Source organism: Bubalus bubalis, chromosome 2 (genome assembly GCF_019923935.1).
Source record: "Bubalus bubalis isolate 160015118507 breed Murrah chromosome 2, NDDB_SH_1, whole genome shotgun sequence".
Taxonomy (NCBI): Eukaryota; Metazoa; Chordata; class Mammalia; order Artiodactyla; family Bovidae; genus Bubalus; species Bubalus bubalis.
The window spans coordinates 4,939,784-4,960,182 of NC_059158.1; the positions used below are offsets into that span (position 1 = coordinate 4,939,784).

At 52.3% G+C, this 20,399-nt stretch overlaps 1 protein-coding gene across 3 annotated transcripts in view; it reads right to left on the reverse strand.

Moving 5' to 3' along the window:
- TXNDC5 (thioredoxin domain containing 5) overlaps nt 1-20,399 on the reverse strand; it is a 28,917-nt gene that overhangs the window by 2,392 nt on the left and 6,126 nt on the right. For all 3 annotated transcript variants that reach the window (XM_044926820.2, XM_025265546.3, XR_006543825.2), the window contains exons 3-9: nt 15,369-15,474; nt 9,360-9,456; nt 6,569-6,684; nt 4,474-4,560; nt 3,699-3,842; nt 1,651-1,733; nt 255-384 (exon numbers count right to left, since the gene is read on the reverse strand). In XM_044926820.2, the coding sequence (XP_044782755.1) occupies nt 255-384; nt 1,651-1,733; nt 3,699-3,842; nt 4,474-4,560; nt 6,569-6,684; nt 9,360-9,456; nt 15,369-15,474 (763 nt within the window). The remainder of the gene's footprint in view (nt 1-254; nt 385-1,650; nt 1,734-3,698; nt 3,843-4,473; nt 4,561-6,568; nt 6,685-9,359; nt 9,457-15,368; nt 15,475-20,399) is intronic.

Here is a 20,399-nt window from a genome sequence, read left to right on the forward strand (position 1 = left end):
TCACTCCCTACCCACCACCACGGAATCATGTGCACTCACAGAGAAAAACCTTTCTTTTGGGGGAGCAGCTCTTTTTGCTTTTCAAATGAGAAAGGAAAAAACCTCAAGACGCTCAAAAGGACACGAACACTTTGTTGAGAGGAGGAGGGCAGCGTGAGTGACCTCGGATGGGGCCACGCCACCCCATCACAGTCCCCCTGGGAACCCCCCACCCCCCGTTCTGTCCCCAGGAGGCTCCAGCCACGCGGACCCACCGAGTACTTGCTGCAGAGGTTCCGTTCAGCAGTGCAGTCCACCTCGGCGATGGTGACCTCCGCCAGGCCGGGGAATTCCTTCTTGGAGAGGTCCTCCCAGGTCGGGGCCAGGTCCTTGCAGTGCCCGCACCTGGGGACAGAACATGACGGAGCCGCTGAGGCGTTGGATCCACGCACCCACTCGCCGCTGCCCAGATGGCCTCCTGGGCCTGAGTTTATAAACGTCAGCCTTCCTCCTCCGCCACCCCCATCCCTGAATCCAAATGTTCAGGTAACTGGACAGAGGCAACACGGTCTGAGAACGATACTGAGCTGGGAAACCTTCTCTGTGGTAAACTGCGGGCTCCCTTGTTTATAAGTGTACCATGAGCAGGAGGTGAACAGGAAACGAGACCCTTTTTAAAAAAATCACTTGAATATCAGAAGTAGGATAGATTTCTTATGGTCCCAAATGTTCAAGAGAATTCGAAGCTTCCTCGAGGCACTGAGTCTCCTTCCAGCCCACCTTCCCCTCTATGAGCTGCTCCCCCCGCTTACTTGGTCCACACAGCTTTAGGTTGACAGAAAACACTGAAAACACCTAACAGTTTTAAAGGCATCATTTCCTCGTGTTTCTATTCTTTAAGAAGAACTGGGCAACTCCAAGTCACAGGCTCCTTAGCTGTGTGGCTGTTACTCATGAGCACTTGGGACGAAACAAACCGAGGACCAGAAATGGCCCGTGGCGACCTTACTTGCTCACGTTTAGAAACAGGAGCCTACATTCTCCTCCACGTTTTTCCCAAATGGGCTGTTTCAAGACAAAGCTCTCCTCCCATTTCACAGCTGAGGAAACTGGGTTCCAGAGAACTCAAGGGGCTTCCAGGGTCACAGGTGCGAGGCACAGCCCGGAACCCGCTGTGTTCCCGCCGCCTCCGGTGCCTTGGTCTGGAGCAGCCCCCACCCCTGCTCCGGTCCACAAAGGCCACGGGATGGGCAGGGCAGCTGACTGACATGCTGCACGGCTCCAGCGGCAACCGGAGCTCCAGTCAGTTCCCCTCTAACATCCCGAGACGGATTGGCAAAGCTACATCAGGAAGTTCACGGTGCTGAACCCAAACGGCCATCCGTGTGGAAGCGCACCCAGATCCCCCACGACTTCAACGTGACGCTGGCCGTGGTACCAATCTTGTTTCAGTGTTTTCTCCAAAGCAGACTGAGCTTGAACCTCCTCCAAACTTCTGCCTACCTGAATGCAGGAGCTGAGCGGTAACACTTCTTTTCCTGGAGAGCATGACTGTGTGTGAGCGTGGTATGTGCCCAACACTGAGTCTCGAGGCTCGGCACACGAGTGGGGAATCAGGGTGTACCTTGAGGGCATGATGACAGAGCAGCTTCTGATCCAACAGCCACTTACCATGGAGCATAAAACTTGATGAAGGTTATGCCTTCTGCGATGGCGTCATCGAAGTTCCTCTCTGTCAATGCCAACACGGTGCCCTGAGGGGAGGGAAATTCAGCCACAACTCAAACACAGCAGATACGACAGTGTGGGTCAAGTTTCGGGATCCCAGATATGCCAGTCAGACATCTTTAAAATGCTGCAACGTGTGCTCCAAGGCTACACACACCCCCCCACACGACTCGCTGTTCACAAAACATCAGCAACTAATCACAGGGCCCACGGTCCGGAGCCCAGGAGATGCCGTGCGGACGGGTGGGCCATGCCCGGGTCTGGAGCCCCAAACACTGACCCAAGTCCAAACCGCCAGCCTCCCTGAAGTCTGCACACACACTGCTGTTCTCGCTGGTTCTACTGCTCTCATCTGTGGATTCGTAAAGAGATTTTCTTCTCTAAAGACCCTAGAAAAGCATAGGCACTGATGTGTTTTACAGATAAACAGGCTGCTTTCCATCTTAAAATTCAAAGTCAATGTGAAAACTGTTCAATCTGAACTCTGGAGAATTCAGGGCAAAGGGGCAGCAAGCCAGTCTGCTCTGAAGCGCTTCCATCAGGATGGTTCTTTAGAGAACTGTATCTGGTCCTCCAAAAGTGGACGTGCCATCCTCGCGTGGGAGCAAGGGCACGGCACTGTGTCACGTGACTGCAGTCCCCCGGCCGCCCCCTCGAGTCCGGCGCCAGGTCCCGGTTCAGTGCCCGGGAGGCCGTCTGGACCCTGCCACCTTTCTGTCCGGAGAGGTGACCACACTCCCCGAAAGATCCACTTAATGGTGGAAAAGGTGAGTATAAATAGAAACCGTCTGGGCTTGATGAAAACATCCAAGTATATAATTAGACTGGATCTGGGATGACCTTTACAACCACTGCAACACACTCCCCGACACGGGGTCCATAACTACAAAATCATTTGTTTACTTCTGAAAACAAAACGTCAATGTTTAACCAACATCCACGCAGTCCCCAGGCGCCGAGGTTCCCGCTGAGGGCAGGGGAGGCCCACCGCGGCCCCACACGGGGTGGAGGGGGTAGGCGGCCACTGGCTTTTCCAAGCATGGATGCCTGGCCTCGGGGCGTGGTGGCTCCAGCCAGTCATGACCACCCTGTGAACACTGAGGCTAGAGGGTCACTGTGGGGCAGGGAGGGCGTCCCCGACAGGACCAAGGCGCCCCGTCCGGGGGAAGAACCCCACAGGCCATGTGGACTGAATCAGCAACACGAGGATTCCACTTAGGAACTAAACTGACAACCACGCCTTACAGTTCCTAGCTGAGCAAACACAGTTGTGATTCCCCGAGTAGTCTCATTCCCACCCCTGGCACCCAACTCATCTGGGGAGACAGACATTGGCTGCAGCTTCAGACGCACACACTGACCTGTCGCTGCGTCCACACCCCCAGCCCAGCCCTGAAAACCGCTTCCCTCCTCCTCCCACCCTGAGCTCGGTGCACTGTCCCCCGGACACCCCAGTGCCCACCCGGCGTCCCTGGCCAAGCTCTCCACCACCCCAATGCGCTGGTGGAGCTGGACTCCCCTCAGCCGTGGGGGCCTGACACCGCCCATCTCAATACAACCCTTTCCCATCTCTTGCACGTGGGCTGTAGCCGGGCAGCTTCCGTCAAGTCCCCGTCTGTTCCAAGCCCGCCACTGGTTTCCTACAGACCTAAGACCCTTGGCGGGCTGACAAGACCTTCCTCGGTGCAGTGACCACCTCCTCTCCGCCCCACACGGCGCCCTTGTCCTCCTCGCCCTGTCCTCCTGCCGGCGCAGCCCCTCCAGCAAATACCCACTCGCCCCTCAGCTGTTCGCTGAAACAAGGGCAGCAATGACTAACCCAAGGGAAGAACGCTCCAGAAACGTGGACACATACTTTCAGGATCCTTGTCTCACACCTGCTTCAAGGTTTTTAAAGAGAAACCCCTATAAGCACGTAAAAGCAGGCAATGAGGTCGTGTTGAAAACGTGGAGTGTGGGCCATTCCCACACCGTCCCTGGTTGGCACCCACCTGGTCGGCTGCGGGCTCGGTGGCCAGCGTTGGGGCCTCCGAGGGCTGGGCGGGCTCCGGGGCGGCATGCCCCGCGCTCTGCAGCTGCGACTCCACGTATTCCCTCAGCGAGTCCAGATCCCGCTTTCCCTTGTACTGGTCCACCTGTTGGGGCACAGGCACACGTCAGCGCTGTGGGCCCTCCCCTGCCTGCCCGGGACCCCTGCCTTCGGGCGGCTCCCTCTGGGGGTCCTGGCCAGTGGTGTCCGCTGCTCGAATGTCAAGGCAAAGCATAAATGATCTGCTCTGAGCAGAGAGTTTGACAGGGCCTTTCTTCTGGGGAACCAAGGGTCACCAGGTCTGGGCGCAGTCCATCGGCCAGGGATGGAGCAGACACTGACCCCCTCAAAGGCCAGGGCCAGAGCAGTGGAGCAGGACCATAGATCAGCTTGTTCTAAAGATAACCTGAGCCTGCAACGCTGTGTGTCAACAGCTGACGGTTCCTCTCAACCACCAGATCTCACCAGGGAAGACCAAGAACCTCTCGTCCTGTGACATGTGTCCCTTTACATCAGAGCCCAAACCACTTGTGCTGGCAAGCTGTGCTGAGCTCAGTCGCTCAGTCGTGTCCGACTCTTTGCGGTTGCATGGACTGCAGCCCGCCAGGCTGCTCTGTCCATGGGGATTCTCCAGGCTAGAACACTGGAGTGGGTTGCCGTGCCCTGTTAACCCACGTGACGGCTCAGCTGGGGCAAAGACACACCTCCTATCTCCACACGGAGACCTGAAGACGTACCTTTTTGCCATCTCGGAACCAGAGGAGCGTAGGATAACCTCGGACCTGGTTTCCTGAGCAGAGTTCATAGTGCTGCGTGCAGTCCACCTGGAGAGAGAGACCGCACACCCAGTCAGTTTCTCCGAGGGCCTTCCTGACCAGCTACCAACTGTCTGTCGGACACTCAGCACTTTTTTCAGAAAGAAAACTACTCAAGTCCCCCATGGGCAGAGTCTCTGTAGTGTCTGCAGATTCTGGAGAGACCTTTCCCAAGAACTGCTCAGCTGCCCCTGAGAGGAGGGGGCAGGGGAACAAGATGTACTTCAGAGACGTGATTCATTTTCACTCATTTAAAAACACCAGCTTTTAGGAAGCGATCATTTACCCTGAGCAGGTTAACAGGTGGAAAAAGGGACCCTACCCTGACAGCTGGAGAGGGGATGGCCTGCTGCTAGGGACAGAGACCGCCCCCAGCCAGTCACAAGGTGAGCTGAGAAACGTCTTCTCAGGTCTACAGCCAGACCACCCTCAACATGCTCTATCTCATCTGATCTCGAAAGCTAAGCAAGGTAGGGCCAGGTTAGTACTCGGATGGGAAAAATGTCTTCTCAGGTTCAAGCTTACAGAGTTTTAAGATAAAGTGGAAAAAAGTCATCAGTTTTAAATAGGAGTATTTGCACTATAATAAAAAGACAAAACTGAAAAAAAAAAAAACAACTCTAAGTCTTTAACAGGCAACAGTCAAAAGTTCCTTTAACGACTCTCACTTCCAAGGCCTTTGCTCCGAGGCCTCTGCTCCGAGCCCAGGTCTTTGCTCCGAGGCCTCTGCTCCGAGCCCAGGCCTTTGCTCCGAGGCCTCTGCTCCGAGCCCAGGCCTTTGCTCCGAGGCCTCTGCTCCGAGCCCAGGCCTTTGCTCCGAGGCCTCTGCTCCGAGCCCAGGTCTTTGCTCCGAGGCCTCTGCTCCGAGCCCAGGTCTTTGCTCCGAGGCCTCTGCTCCGAGCCCAGGTCATTGCTCCGAGGCCTCTGCTCCGAGCCCAGGTCTCTGCTCCGAGGCCTCTGCTCCGAGCCCAGGCCTTTGCTCCGAGGCCTCTGCTCCGAGGCCTCTGCTCCGAGCCCAGGTCTTTGCTCCGACGCCTCTGCTCCGAGCCCAGGTCTTTGCTCCGAGGCCTCTGCTCTGAGCCCAGGTCTTTGCTCCGACGCCTCTGCTCCGAGCCCAGGTCTTTGCTCCGAGGCCTCTGCTCTGAGCCCAGGTCTTTGCTCCGAGGCCTCTGTTCCGAGCCCAGGTCGCGCTCAGCGCTTCGCTGTCACCCACTTCAGTCACATCTCGTCTGGTTTTGCAGAGCGGGAGACGGGGGTGCAGAACTGCTTGAGGTGGCTGGCCACGTCTGTCTGAACCCCAGGCTTGTGCTTTTGGCATCTCCCTGTGCTGGGCTGCTGGCAGATTCTCTTATTAACTACTGGACACATGGCGCCGAGTCTGTATATGAATCAGTCCCCAGCAAAGCAGAGGAGGAGGTTTTGATAAAAAGCGATGCAGGCAGGGGTGTCTGGTGGGTGCTGGGGGATGGATGAGATTACAAGTGCTTGAAGATCCAGAAGCTACCCTAGATATTTCTAGAAAACCCAGTGGTTAGGCACCACTTCTGGCTTCCCCACGTGAAGTAGGAAAGGATTCCAGGCAGCAGGGTGAGCAGGTGGGGCTCACTTCAGGTGGGTCTTTTGTACCCTATGTGGGCATGCAGCCGAGGTCCTTTAGGAACCAGATCCTGGCCGAGACCCAGTGTGGCTGGTCTCTGAGGGCGTCCAGTGAATGTTCTCTACGGCTCTGTCCCAGGTTTTGGCAGAAAGGCCTCTGGGCTGCCAGTCCAGAACAGGCCATGGCTTCAAAATCAACCAAGGAGCCAAAGCCCTAATTTTAATCTCTAGAATGTGGAAAAGTCAGCACTCTCGAAACCAGATTGCCATCTGTGAAAGTGAAATGAATTATCAAGTGGCGCGCTAAATGGAATTAATAAATCAAGTTTGCGACTACACGCACAGAATTAATAATGGGCTACTAGGCTAATTAATCCAGCCAAAGATGGTCTATTTCCAGTTCAACAGGGTGCTCACTCACCTTGCCAATCTTGACAGTTTCGGAATGTTCAAGGCCCAGAGCCAGCTGCTCCCAGGTCGGAGCCAGAGCTTTGCAGTGACCACACCACGGGGCGAAGAACTTGATGAAGTGGTCTCCTTCGAGGGGAGAAGGCAGGGAGGGGGAGAGAGTGATTCACAGCCACCCACACGGACAGAACGGGCGCATCTCAGCTCCGTCTTCCTGCAGAGCTCAGCTCAGGATGAACCCTTCAGCCGGTAAGAAGTGACTCCCCATCAAATATGTCTCTATCCCTGAGTTCGTGGCAATTCTTAGAAAGGAATTTGTCACCTTTGAAGGACACCAGGGAACCAACTCATTATTTGGAAAACTGGCAAAAAAGGGGAAGAAGCGGGCACTTTACAGCCTGTCTTTCCTGAGATGAACTGCACTCCGGATAACGGAGTGATAAACGAGGGCCAGTTACCTCTCGCTGGAAAAAATGAAGGGACGCTGTCACTTCAGCAGTGCTGCTGGCTGGCATCTCGGGTGAATTACGGATTCTGTGCGGTGATGGGCGAGGCTGCTGACATCAGAGAGAGACTGCCCAGCCATGCAGCCACGCTCACACCCCTCAAAACATCAAACACAGAGCGAAAACAGCCCTAGAGCCAACTGCCAGCTCACATGGAATAGAGACATGAGGGCCTGGAGACAGGGAGGCTGTATTCCACACCCTGGGAATACGACGAGTCCCCACTGCGGGAAATGTGCAGGTCTGTGTGCTTGGCAAACAGAAGGCAAGGGAGAAAGAGATGCTGAGGGAACAGAGAGACTGAAAGAGACTTAGGAGAGAGATATTTAAAAAAGGAGAGCAACCAGCCTCAACTACTGTGCTGGAGGGCACACTCGAGTGACGAACCGGAGAGGAAAGTAAGTGGTGGTTTCCGCACGGTCAGGCAGGGCTCTTCGGGGGACAGAAGGAAGCGGGTGGGAGAGGAGCGGGGACGTGAGCTGGACAGTGGCTACAGGGTGAGTGCTTTACGACCATTCACTGCCCCTACACTGCTTTCTGTATCCAGCTTTTATTTCATGATAAAATAGAAGATAAAAAAAAAAAAACCCAAAAACTCAAGTATCACTCTCTTGGCTAGGAAGTAAACCACATCATGACTGAGACACTGAAGACTTTTATCTTGGCTCTTCGACCTCGACCAGCCTAGGGCAAAGAAAGGTGTCAGGCTGTGAGCAGACCACGTCAGGCTGCAGGGAGGGAGAGAAGCAACTAGCAGCCCTGACGGGGACCCAGGCTCCAAGTCAGGCTCGCCGTGGCGACGCCCAGGGGCACCTGGTCAGCGTAGCAGTGAGGCATCGGAGGGACCTGGGGGAAACCTTGCTTCGACAGTCAATGTTTCGTATCAACTATACCTCAGTTCTTTAAAGTAAAACAAAAACAAAAAAATATATATATATGTTAGCAGCTGGTCTGCAAGGCTGGAACCATGTCTCCCCAGACAGGCCCGTCACCGCCCTGAGCTGTGAGATGGAGATAGCCCGTCCAGGACTTCCCAGCGCCTCAAGAGGAGCGGGGTCAGGGCTGGTGGGGCACCGCTTTCCCAGCAGACCCGCAGACTCGGCCCCTCGGCAGGTGACCCGCTCAGGGGGTCGGGTTGGGCTTTCGGTGGTTTTGGTAACACGTCCTGAGGGGAGTCCCAGCATGCCTCAAAGTGACTCCCAGAGAACAGAAACCCTGAAGGTCCACTCCCAGAGTATCAGTACCAATAATGACCTTTAATTAAAAATCGAACGTGGCTGCAGGCATCACAAGTGATTCCAGCCTTGGAGGGGGTGGGCTTTCACTCCCAGCAGGCAGGACCCATAAGGTCAGACACAATTTTAAGCCCCTTTTCAGAACGGTCCTGCCTCAGTCACACGGAGGATCTCTCCCCAGGGCAGCATCTGAGAAGAGAGGTCAACCTGGCGGCTGGATTCATGTTCAAGCCCTTCACTGTTGAGCCCAACGCTTCTGAGCGTGTGAAGGGAGGTCTTACATACGTTATTAAGAAACTGTACTCGGGTCACTCTGACATTTAGGAGACTAAGAAAGTGAAAATGAAATTGAAGTCGCTCAGTCGTGTCCAACTGTTTGTGACCCCATAGACTGTAGCCTACCAGGCTCCTCTGTCTATGGAATTTTCCTGGCAAGAATACTGGAGTGGGTTGCCATTTCCTTCTCCAGGAGATCTTCCCGACTCAGGGATTGAACCCGGGCCTCTCGCATTGTATGCAGATGCTTTACCATCTGAGCCATCAGGGAAGTCCCAGGAGACTAAGATGTGGTATCAAAAAAGTAGTTTAAGGGTGAAGAACACGTATCCTGATTTGTGTGTTATAACAGTCCCAACTAAATTCTGCTTTAAACAGGTACGAGAAACCTTTGTTTCTGCCTCAGGTCAGTAAGCACATGATTAAGACTAAGAAAGAAACATGTCATCATCCAAGGGTGCGAGTCCAGCCCGTGCACAGATTAGGTGAGAACACCCAGTGCTGACGTGTGTGCTTCGCACACCCGAGGCTTCAGCCTGGCACCAGAACCGGCCTCTCCATCGGATGGAGAAGTGTCATCTCCAAGAGAAAGAGCGCTAGACACAGGTGTCGGCGGGGCTGCACGAGAGAAACCCTGGACAAACACCACCCATGCAGTGGCCCCCGAGCCCTCGAGCTGGGAGAGGAGAAGCCCTGGCCACCTGGGAGGTAGCACCCCAGGCAGGCCCCGCCCCCAGGGTTGCAGCCCCGCCCCTAGTCAGGCAGGCCCGCCCGCTCGCCCGCCTACCTTGCGCCACGTGCAGCTCAAAGTTGCCGGCAGAGAGCTCATACAGGCCCTGCTTGAGCTCCGGAGTGCGGGGCGGCTCCACTGCGGGCTCTGGAGTCTGATGGGGGAGACGGAACAAGAGTCACCGCGGATGTGTGTCGAGGCACCATGGAGCGATCACGGCTTCTGCCTGGAACCTTGTGCCGCTGCCCGACTCCAGCCTCCAGGGGATGCTGCTATGTCGAGGGGCGCCCCGGGCAGGAAGCAACTTAATCAGGGCAAGAGGCCCCTTGGCAAGTGCTGTAGGACTGATGCTCCAGGGCAACCAGGTGACAACCAGCCCCCGCTCCCAAACCTGTCCTTTGCTGCCCTCAAACCCAACCCAATAGAGCAAACTGAAGGATGGGCTGCCCCAAACCAGCACCCTGTTGGGTTCATGGAAAGGAGGCCTGAGATGGCTGGCAGAACACAGCAGCGAGTGGCACCAAGGGGCACAGGGCACAAAGCCAGCACCAGGCGGGCCCGGCCACCCTTTATGCACAGCAGCAGTAAGGAAATCTGGGAAGGACGGTGAAACTCTGAAGAGCTGATGCAAGAAAAAAGGTGACAAGAGGGAAATCTGGACGGATGAAAGGCCTCAGAGAGAAAAACCACAGGACAAACGTGGGCTGCACCTTTAAGAATGTAATTCACAGGACTGAGTCTGGGACAGAAACAGTGAAGGGACAAGCAGTGGCTTTAAAAAGGCGCTTCTCCAGTACCTGAGCAGACACCAGTGTACAGCTAATTACTAACCACCAAACCACACCATTCCAGATATCTCATTTTCTTTTAGGCCAGCACGTCTGTGGTCTCCAGCCAAAGCAAGCAGAGATAAAGAGATGAGCACTGAGACATTACTGTCCTTCAGACACGTGGTTGTCTATTATTCAGTTCTTATCTAGGGGTTCGTATTTCTATTAAAATGAATATCCAAGTCAAGTCATTAGAAGCTTTCAAAATGCTGAAAGCTCAAAGCTGGGCAGGGTTGTAACTGTAAAGCAGCATGAAGTTTTCTACTTCTGCTTCAATGACGATGCTAAAGCCTTTGTGTAGATCACAATGAACTTCTTAAAGAGATGGGACTACCAGACCACCTTACCGCCTCCTGAGAAATCTGTATGCAGGTCAAGAAGCAACAGTTAGAACCAGACGTGGAACAACGGACTGGTTCCAAATTGGGAAAGGAGTACGTCAAGGCTGTATACTGTCACCCTGCTTATTTAACTCACATACAGAGTACACCAGGAGAAATGCTGGGCTGGATGGAGCACAAGCTGGAAATCAAGGTTGCCAGGAGAAATATCAATAACCTCAGATACGCAAATGACAATACCCTTATGGCAGAAAGCGAAGAGGAACTAAAAAGCCTTTTGATGAAGGTGAAAGAGGAGAGTGAAAAAGCTGGCTTAAAACTCAACATTCAAAAAACTAAGATCATGGCATCCAGTCCCATCACTTCATAGAAAATAGTTGGGGAAACAGTGACAGGCTACCTTCTTGGGCTCCAAAATCACTGCGAATGACAAGCGCAGCCAGGAGACTACAAGACGCTTGCACTTTGCAAGCAAAGCTTTGACAAACCCGGACAGCATATTAAAAAGCACAGACATTACTTTGCTGACAAAAATCTGTCTAGTCAAAACTATGGTTTTTCCAGTAGTCATGTATGGATGTGCGAGTAGGACCATAAAAAAGGCTGAGCACCGAAGAATTGATGCTTCTGAACTGTGGCGTTGGAGAAGACTCGAGAGTCCCTTGGACTGCAAGGAGATCAAACCAGTCAATCCTAAAGGAAATCAGTCCTGAATATTCATTGGAAGGACTGATGCTGAAGCTCCAATACTTTGGCCACCTGATGCAAAGAGCTGACTCATTAGAAAAGACCCTGATGTTGGGAAAGACTGAAGGAAGGAGGAGAAAAGGACAACAGAGAATGAGATGGTTGGATGGCATCACTGACTCAATCGACATGAGTTTGAGCAAGCTCTGGGAGCTGGTGAAGGACAGGGAAGCCTGGCGTGCTGCCGTTCACTGGGTCACAAAGAATTGGACACAACTGAGCGACTGAACAGCAGCAATGTGAAGCTTTCTGCTGCTGGCTTGACTTCCACGCTACGTTTGTGTTAAGTGCTAAGACCCACAGAGAAGAGTGTCTGAGAGAGTGATGGCTAAGGCACAGTCAGTGAGTTCCAACAAAGTGAAAGAGGAGACTGGGTGTTGCTGTGTGTATGTTCAGAGGGCCTGCGGTGGTAAAACACCCATTTGTGGCACCAAAGGAGCACGTTTTTGGTCCTTGTTCCATGGCAGGTAAAGATAGATGATCGTTACAGGAACTTCACAGTGTATCACAGAATGGGTACCGTCCCCAAGCTGGGGACAACGTGGGCTTAAGAGTCTTAAGAAAGCAACCTGGGGCTTCCCTGGCGGTCCAGTGGTCAAGAATCCTCCTGCCAATGCAGGAAACACGGGTTTGATCTCTGGCCTGGGAAGATTCCCCATACACAGAAGCAACTAAGCCCGTGAGCCACAACTACTGAGCGTGTGCTCCAGAGCCATGCTCCCCAGAGTCGCCCCGCAGGGAGACAACTACTGAGCGTGCGCTCCAGAGCCACGCTCTGCAACCAGAGACGCCCCCGCAGGGAGAAGCCTGTGCCCCGAAACTAGAGCGAACTCCCGCGCCTCAACCAGAGAAGAGCCCGCGCAGCAGTGAAGACCCAGCACAGCCAAGAATAAAGACATTTTTAAAAAATGAAAGCAGCTCGGCACTACTCAACAGGAGCTCTAAAAGTGGTCTGGCTTTTTTATTTTTTGCCTTGCAATGTTATGTTTGGATATTCTAAAAAGTCACTCCAAAGTAGGGAAAAAAGTCCTTTACAAAGATAGCGTTTCTGATGAGAGAAAAATTACCTCAACAACCTAAATATCCAATGACAGAAAAAAGGTTAATTCTGGCATATCCAGAAGATAAAATATGATCACTGTAAAGATGTTCAACTGTATAAAAAGATCATTAATGAAATGAACCGTGTCTATGTGATGATGACTACTTAAGGAAAAAACACAGAAGGAAACATGGAAATATAAAAATTGGAGAAGGTAAGAAATGGCAGATTTTCCTTGACTTTAATGTATTACTATAAAAATAGGAGGGAAAACCCTAAATTTATCCTGTTTAAATAGGAAAATGTATATATTAAGTTATTTTTAGTTATAAATACAGAAGGGCTTCCTGGTGGTTCAGATGGCAAAGAATCTGCCTGCAATGCAGGAGACTCAGGTTCAAACCCTGGGTCGGGAAGATCGCCTGGAGAGGAAATGGCAACCAACTCCAGTATTCTCGCCTGGGGAATTCCAGGGACAGGGGCGGGCTACAGTCCATGGAGTTGTAACGAGTTAGACATGACTGAGAGACCAACACTTTCATAGAAGTTTTTAAAAAAAGCTTTCACTTAAAATATAAAGCAAAATTCATATGGAGAAGAATTTTGGTTTGTAATATGAAGTCTGAATACTTGAATTTTTCTGTATAAGCCACCCTATCATCATTTCCAGCAATTACCTGAGATGCCCACGGCTCTGAGACGCCAAAATATGGCAGGGGGGTGACTGAGGTCTGGAGTGGGGTCCATGTGGCTATGCCCCCAGGACAGGCCCTGAGGTGGGCAACGCTGAGCCTCGGCCTGGCCACACCGTCCCCAGCCTGTGCTCTGGGCTCCACCCCGAAAGGGATGTTGGCTGGGGAGATGACGGGAGGGTCTGCCATCCTGACCCTTGCTGATGGCTACCTGAATACAGTCATCACAGAAGACTGGCTTTTTGGTGAAAAACTTAAATGTTTTTGGAGACTATGAACTCTCCTTTAAAACTGGCTTCCTCCCCTCTCCAGAGAACACCAAAAAAACAATCAAAAAAAAAAAAAACAACTTTAAGTTTAAATCTATGTGAAAGTTACACCTGCTGGTCCAGCTTTCTTGTCGTGACAAAGATGCAAATTTACTCTGAGGGGTTTGTGGTTTCCCTGTTACCTAAAATTAGACACAGCTCTGGTCAACACTTACACAACACTGTATGCCAGCGGTCCTCAGCACGCAGTTCTGGGTGGTGGCGCTCAGTCGTGTCCGACTCTGCAACCCCGTGGACTGTAGCCCGCCAGGCTCCTCTGTCCATGGGATTTCCCAGGCAAGACTACCGGGGTGGGGTGGGTTGCCATTTCCTTCTCCAGGGGATCTTCCCGACCCAGAGATCAAACCTGCGTCTCTTGGGTTGGGAGGTGGGTTCTTTACCACTGAGCCACCAGGGAAGCCTCGAGACTTTTTAAAATGTGAGATAAAAGCAGCACTTGGGAAGTAGCTGGGTTTCTGATTGGCTCTGACCTCTACAAAGAATGTAGGGGAGAGCTGAAGGACCACACAGACACCCTGGAAGGGGACAGCAGAAGGCCCCTGCAACTGCCCAGACAAGCTCCAGGCCAGGGGACGCCCACCTGATGCGAGACCACAGACTGAGTCAAGCGCTGAGATGGAAGCTACGTGCAGAGACCTCAGACGCACTCATGCCTCATCAGAAACGCACAGCAGGCGCACTGGCCACCTCTGCGCCCGTCAAGGTCCAGCTCGGCCTCTGCGGCCTGGACCCTCAGCACTCATCAGAAGGCAGCGCGCACGGAGGGACGCTGCGTGGAGGGCTCACGGTCATCGTGATTCATGACAAGATGGAGACGCCTATCGTCCACTGGGGGACTGAGGACTACAGATTTTTCTCAGGAACGCTACACGTGACTATGTCTTTAAAAAGCATCTCAGTAACACAACACTGTAAGTCACTACACTTCAATTAAAAAAAAACAGGCCTCAGAAACCAGAGTTTCCACAATTACATCCTCAGAGCAGGGAGTAGTGGCCATTAAGACACAGGGAGTTCAGGGTATTAAGTTTTGTCATCAGCAACGCCACCAGGGCCGTGGGGCTGAGCAGCAAAGGAGAGTCACACTGGGGGTACGGCCCAAGGCAGTGGGCTGTGGAGGTGGGGAGGGCTGAGCTGGACTGGGCGCCCCGGCAGAGGCCTGGCCCCTGGGAGGCCGCGAGTCCATCTCTGGTGCTGAGGAATTAGCGTGATTTGAATGACGCGTGAGACGGGAGTGGAGGGTATGTTAAAAAGGAGTAAGTGCGCTTCTGTGGGCTGCATTCTGAAATGGTTACTGACGACCCTGACCGCATCCAAACAAGGGGTGGAAAGATCGGAGGACCAAGCTGTCAGCGCTGCTGGGCCGGAGGTGGACACACAGGACCATCCCCACTGCACTCTGCCCGCCACTCATCAGACTCCTCTCCCTACTTCCGTGCATGTTCGAACATTTTCAAATAAAAAGCTTCTAAAACTTCATCTTTTCCCAGTAAGGTACTTAGAGAGTACTCCAATTCATAGAGACAGAATATAGGGTGACGAGTGCCAGGGGCTGGGGAGTTAGTGTTTAATAGGAACAAGGTTTCTGCTTATTGTCCATTCGCTCAGTCCTGTCTGACTCTTTTGCAGCCCCAGGGACTGTAGCCCACCAGGCTCCTCTGTCCATGGGATTCTCCAGGCAAGAATACTGGAGTGGGTTGCCATTTCCTCCTCCAGGGGATTTTTCTCAACCCAGGGATCAAACCCATGTCTCCTGCTTGGTAGGCGGGTTCTTTACCACTGAGCCATCTGGGAAGCCCGGGTTTCCACTTGGGAAGATGGGAAATTTCTGTGGGTGGATGGTTGCACCGCATTATGAATGTATTTAATACCACTGACTTGTACACTGGAAAATAGTTAAGAGAGTAAATTTTATAGTGTGTTTTATCAGAATTTTTAAAAACTGCAACAACAATAACAAAAAGGTGAATCTTTACCTATGATATCACTGAGTTCTAAAAAGTTGCTTTAAGATGGTAGCTAATCTGGCCTCTTTACTACCCCGCAAATGCAAGAAGAAAGAGGGGTGGCCATGTGTGCACTCACAGGGGGCTCCTCGTTCAGTGTCTGCAGCATCCATTTTTCCAGGGCCTGGAAATCCCGGGGACCCTGGTACTTCACAGCTTCTTGGCCAGGCTTGAAGAACTTCAAGCTGAAAGAGTAACAGAGGATTAGACGGAATAGATTTTAAAGCACTTCAAACTGCTCCGAGCGAAGAAGAAACTCATTTAGCGAGCAATCATAAAAACGGGGTGTTGGCGGGCTGCAGCCAGCTCACTCCTGCCCCTCTCTGATAACGCTTGGGAAAAAAAAGAAAAGCGATGTTCGAGGAGGTGGCATATTCACTTAATCCTCAATTTTTAAAAGCTTCTCATGTTATTCTTGAAAAACAAAACCAAGGTGAACATATCAGGCTGAGCCCCACAGATCCAAGGATTCAGGGGTAAGAATTCCCCAGGTTCCCCTGCCTGGTATTCATTGTCCTTTCCCGGCTTCAGTCGTTTTTATGTTCTGCATTTTGAAGAACAATCTAGAACTGTCGTGGAAACTGCACTGTTCTGCAGTAAATTTATTTCCAGGCTATTTCCTGTCAGCTATTCAATTTTCACAAGGCGTGACTATCCAGCTACAATGAGAGCTCAAGTTTCCAACTTTAAGCACAACCCTGACTTTGGTTGATAACAGCCTGTTCACTTGTCCCCAGAGAAGGACTCTTTTCTATTTTCCACACATACGAGCCTCTGAAGGTATCTGCAGATGGAGCAAGAGTTCTGCCTTTGGAGGGGAGCGGGGACATCACCTGGCTCGGTGGCAAAGAAATCGAGTGCCAATTCAAGAGACGCAGGTCCAACCCTGGAGAAGGAAATGGCAACCCCCTCCAGCATTCTTGCCTGGGAAATCTCGTGGACAGAGGAGCCCGGTGGGCTATGGTCCATGGGGTCGCAAAAAGGCATGACTGAGTGACTAAACAACAACAAAAGGCATCATCAGAGACTGAGACGAACAGGTCCAAAGCCGGGCCGCTGCCTGGGCGACGAGACAACGTGCTCCTGACAGAACATAACAGGAGGCGTCAAGGGGCGCAGGGAGGGGAGGGAATAATTCTCTGATTGACAAAATAGAAGGGGTCAAGGATGGAAGGGGAAACATGGCTACTAAAATATAGTTACTGAAAACAGAGCAACACAGACTAGCATTTTGGGGCAAGCCTAGCCATCTAAACACCCCCTAATGCTTCCTGGCGTGTATGTGGATTTTGCTGGAGATGCCCAACGTGCAGCATCAGAATATAAGAAGTTAAGATATGCACAAATCAGAACTGTGCGTTTTTTCAATTTCAACTGTGGCTGACCCCACAAAGGTCTTAAAATGAAGCTTCACACCAAACAAGAAAACCAACACATTGGCTGCAGAAGGCATTCAAGTGAGAATGGGCTTACCAACCTCACCCAGAAACTCAGATCCTGTGATGGGCTAGGGGACACCTCGATGTGACTCCAATGAAGAGTATCTCTCCCCTTCCCTGGCAGCTTATGCTTTTATAACCATGACAAAAACCATGAAGTTTAACATTTCAAGCAACTCAACCTGCCCTCACGCCTGTGACCACCGGCGCCTGCCCCCTTGAGATGCTCTGGAGACGTGCGCCGCGCCCACCGAGGACCGGAGCGACCCGTCCTCCACACCTCCCTCTCGGCCAGGCGCCATCCTCCAACAGAGCGCTTCAGGATGGAAATAAGTGGCTCCTCAGAGCATTAGAAGGAAACCAGACATTGCTGACCTCGCCTCTCGTTTCTTTGCTAAGGTTAAAAGCAGAAGAGCCTCATCTGTTCATTTTTCCTCATTCGGTATACATTGATTGAAGCGAAACTGATTTTTAAAAATCTCTTTCTGTTGTTGGATTAAAAACCTCTCTAAGCTGCACAAGTCTGAGATTCTGGAGAAGTTCACAGACCCTGGGGAGAGACAAGCTTCCCTGACGGGGCATCTGACTTCGTTTTCACCATGGATGGAGAGGCAGGCGGCGGTGGAGAGCAGGCCATCAGGTTCAAGCGCCAAGGACAGCCCCAAACCTTTCTGCTGCTGCCGAACCTCCACTGTGGGCACTTGTTTTCCTGGTGAACTGTCTCTCTCTAAAGGAGACTGCAGGGGAGACAATCTCCACTGACGGGTCTCTCTGGAAAACAGCAAGACCAAGTCCTACCACCATAGATGGGATGGTGTTATGGGGTGACAGAAGATCTGCCGGAAGTCCTGACCCATGCTACCACAGACCGTGACCTGAATTAGAAACAGGATTTGCATGGAAGCAATCAAGTTAAAATGTGGTCAGTAGGGTGGGCCCTAAGCCAATACGGTGTTTCCCTGACAGCTCAGCTGGTAAAGAATCTGCCTATATTGCAGGAGACCCTGGTTTGATTCCTGAGTCAGGAAGATCCCTTGGAGAAGGGATGGGCTACCCACTCAGTATTCCTGGGCTTCCCTTGTGGCTCAGCTGATAAAGAATCTGCCTGCAATGCAGGAGACCTGAGTTTGATTCCTGGGTTGGGAAGATCCCCTGGAGAAGGGAAAGGCTTCCCACTCCAGTATTCTGGCCTAGAGAATTCCATGGGCTGTATAGTCCATGAGGTCGCCAAGAGTCAAACACAACTAAGCAAATTTCACTTTCTTTCTAAGCCAATACGACTGGTGACTGTATAAAAAGGGACATTTAGACAGAGAGACGGCACACAGGAGAAGGCTGTGTTGAGGAGGAGGACTGGGGTGGTGCTTCTCCAAGTCAAAGAACATCAAAGATTGCCAGAGCCAGGAAGAGGCAAAGGAGGATCTCCGAGGGCTTTCAGAGCCTTGATTTCTGGCTTCTGGCCCCTGGGACCATGAGAGTTTGCCTCTCTGTTCTTTTTGGGGCACTCTGCATGGCAGCCCTGGAGACCTCCTTCAGCTCTGCCCCTGCTAACATTTTCCCAGATGATAAAGATGCTTTAATGGCTCAACAGGAAGATCTCAAAACAGCTTCCCGAGCACAGGCAGCCTTCTCTAGGGACCTGGGAACCCAAGCTCCCTCCCTCTCCAACTCTTTACTCCCGTTAAAGGTGCCCGGAAGGGATGACACAAGCATTAATGTGCGGACCCCCCCACTCCCCCAACGCCCAGCATTTACAGCATCATCTGATCCAGGCCTCAAAACGCCTCTAGAAGCCCACACAGGTCAACCTGTGAAGGCCCTAGGCCCCTACATTTTATGCAGCACGACCCCACCTCCTGCATTCTGTGAAAAGAATCTGGTGTTGGTTGTGATGGTCACAGGGCTCCTTCGCAAACCATGCAGTGGGAGCTGGTAATTCTCTTTAACGACCCTAAAGCAGGGTCTGGTTTTCTTGGAGAGATCACATCTTCTAAAAACCAAATCAGGATGCCTGCTCCAACGTGGATCTTTTAATATCTGTGAACAGCGTCTGTGGGGTCACTGACGGTGCACCCAGAGAGCTGAGACGAGCAGGCCTGGGTGGGGTGGGACGCCCCCCCCCCACTCCCACCTCCCCGACACCCCCAACACATGCCTGCTCAGCCCTGTCACTGGTTTACGGCGCACACGGCCACACACAGCCAGACTCAAGAGTGGACACCAACCACCTGCAGCTCCTGCCCCTCGAAGTCACAAGCCCTCAACAGGGAACTGGCCCCACAATGCACTGGCTGCTTCTCCGGGATGCTCTTCATCCAAAGCAGAGTTTACTTTAAAGGCAATGCAGTGAAGCACAGGACAATGATACCAACAGGCAGGTACATACGGCAGGAAATTGTGTCTCTAGTGCTCTGATACGACACAGACTTGAGCTTCCGTACCCAGATCAGCAAGCAGTCACCAAAGATCAAGAGTCCCAGAGCCCTTTATGCAAATGCCAAGTCTCCGAATGCTGGGGGAAACCTTAGCATGCATTGGGTACGTTCAGAATGGTGCCTGCACACACACCAGTGTGGGGGGTGGGGGGTGCCAGCATCCGACTTCACACTCAGAGGCTGAGGACCGCAGCCAGAGCTGCAGGATAAGTGAATGGCAGAGGCAGGGTCCAAAGCGCGACATCCAGGTTCCAGCTCAGAGCGCCCGCCACTTTCCACGCGGCCCCTCAGGTTTGAAGATCAGCAGCTCGGGTCTCATACAGGATCGACTTCATTCATCAGTTTGAACAAACGTTGGGACCTGCAGTGCCCGACCCCTCCCCCTCAAGCCTTTTGGAAATGGCATCTTCCCCTTTTTGAAGATGTGACCTTCACCCCAACATCGAATGCCGAGTCCGGAAGGGGCTGCTGTCTTCCAACAAGATTCTGCCTCTCTGGCCATAAGGTCTGTTTCTGGAATGAATACTCCATCCAAGGTGGGCCAATCAGCGATTGGCCTAAGCCCACCATGGCAACAGAGTGATGCAGAGCTGGCAAGTTGAGTCACCATGAGTGGGGCGCAGAGAAACAGGCCTCCAGGCCCGTGGAGCAGCACCTCGGCGCTCCCACAGCCTGCAGACTAAGCCAGCTCCATCAAGCCCCTCTTTTGTTCAATTAGCCAGTTTCAACTTCTGTTCTTAAAAACTATTTTAACTGCCAAGGAAATAGACTCTCACTTATCGGAATGACTGTACTTTCTTTCCAACAAAAACGGCCCTTGTGCTGGTCACGTGGGGAATAACTCTAGAAAAGAGACTGAAGAATTAACAGCGTGACGGGGATTCCCTGATGGTCTAGGGGTAAAGACTCTGCCTTGCAATAATGCAAGAGACACCAGTTCGACCCCTGGTCCAGGAGGATCCCACATGCCTTGGCGCAGATAAGCCGGTGTGCCACAACTACTGAGCCTGGACTCTAGTCTAGAGCTGCACTACTAAAGCCCGTACGTGGAGAGCCTGTGCTCTGCAAAGAGCGACCACCGCAGTGAGAGGCCTGGGCCCACAAGCAGAGAGTAGCCCCTGCTCATCGCAACTAAAGAAAAGCCTGTGCATGGCCACAAAGACCCAGAGTAGTCAAAAACAAACAAATCTTGCAAAAAAGAAAAAAAAAACCAGAGTGACCAAAAATTCAGACAAA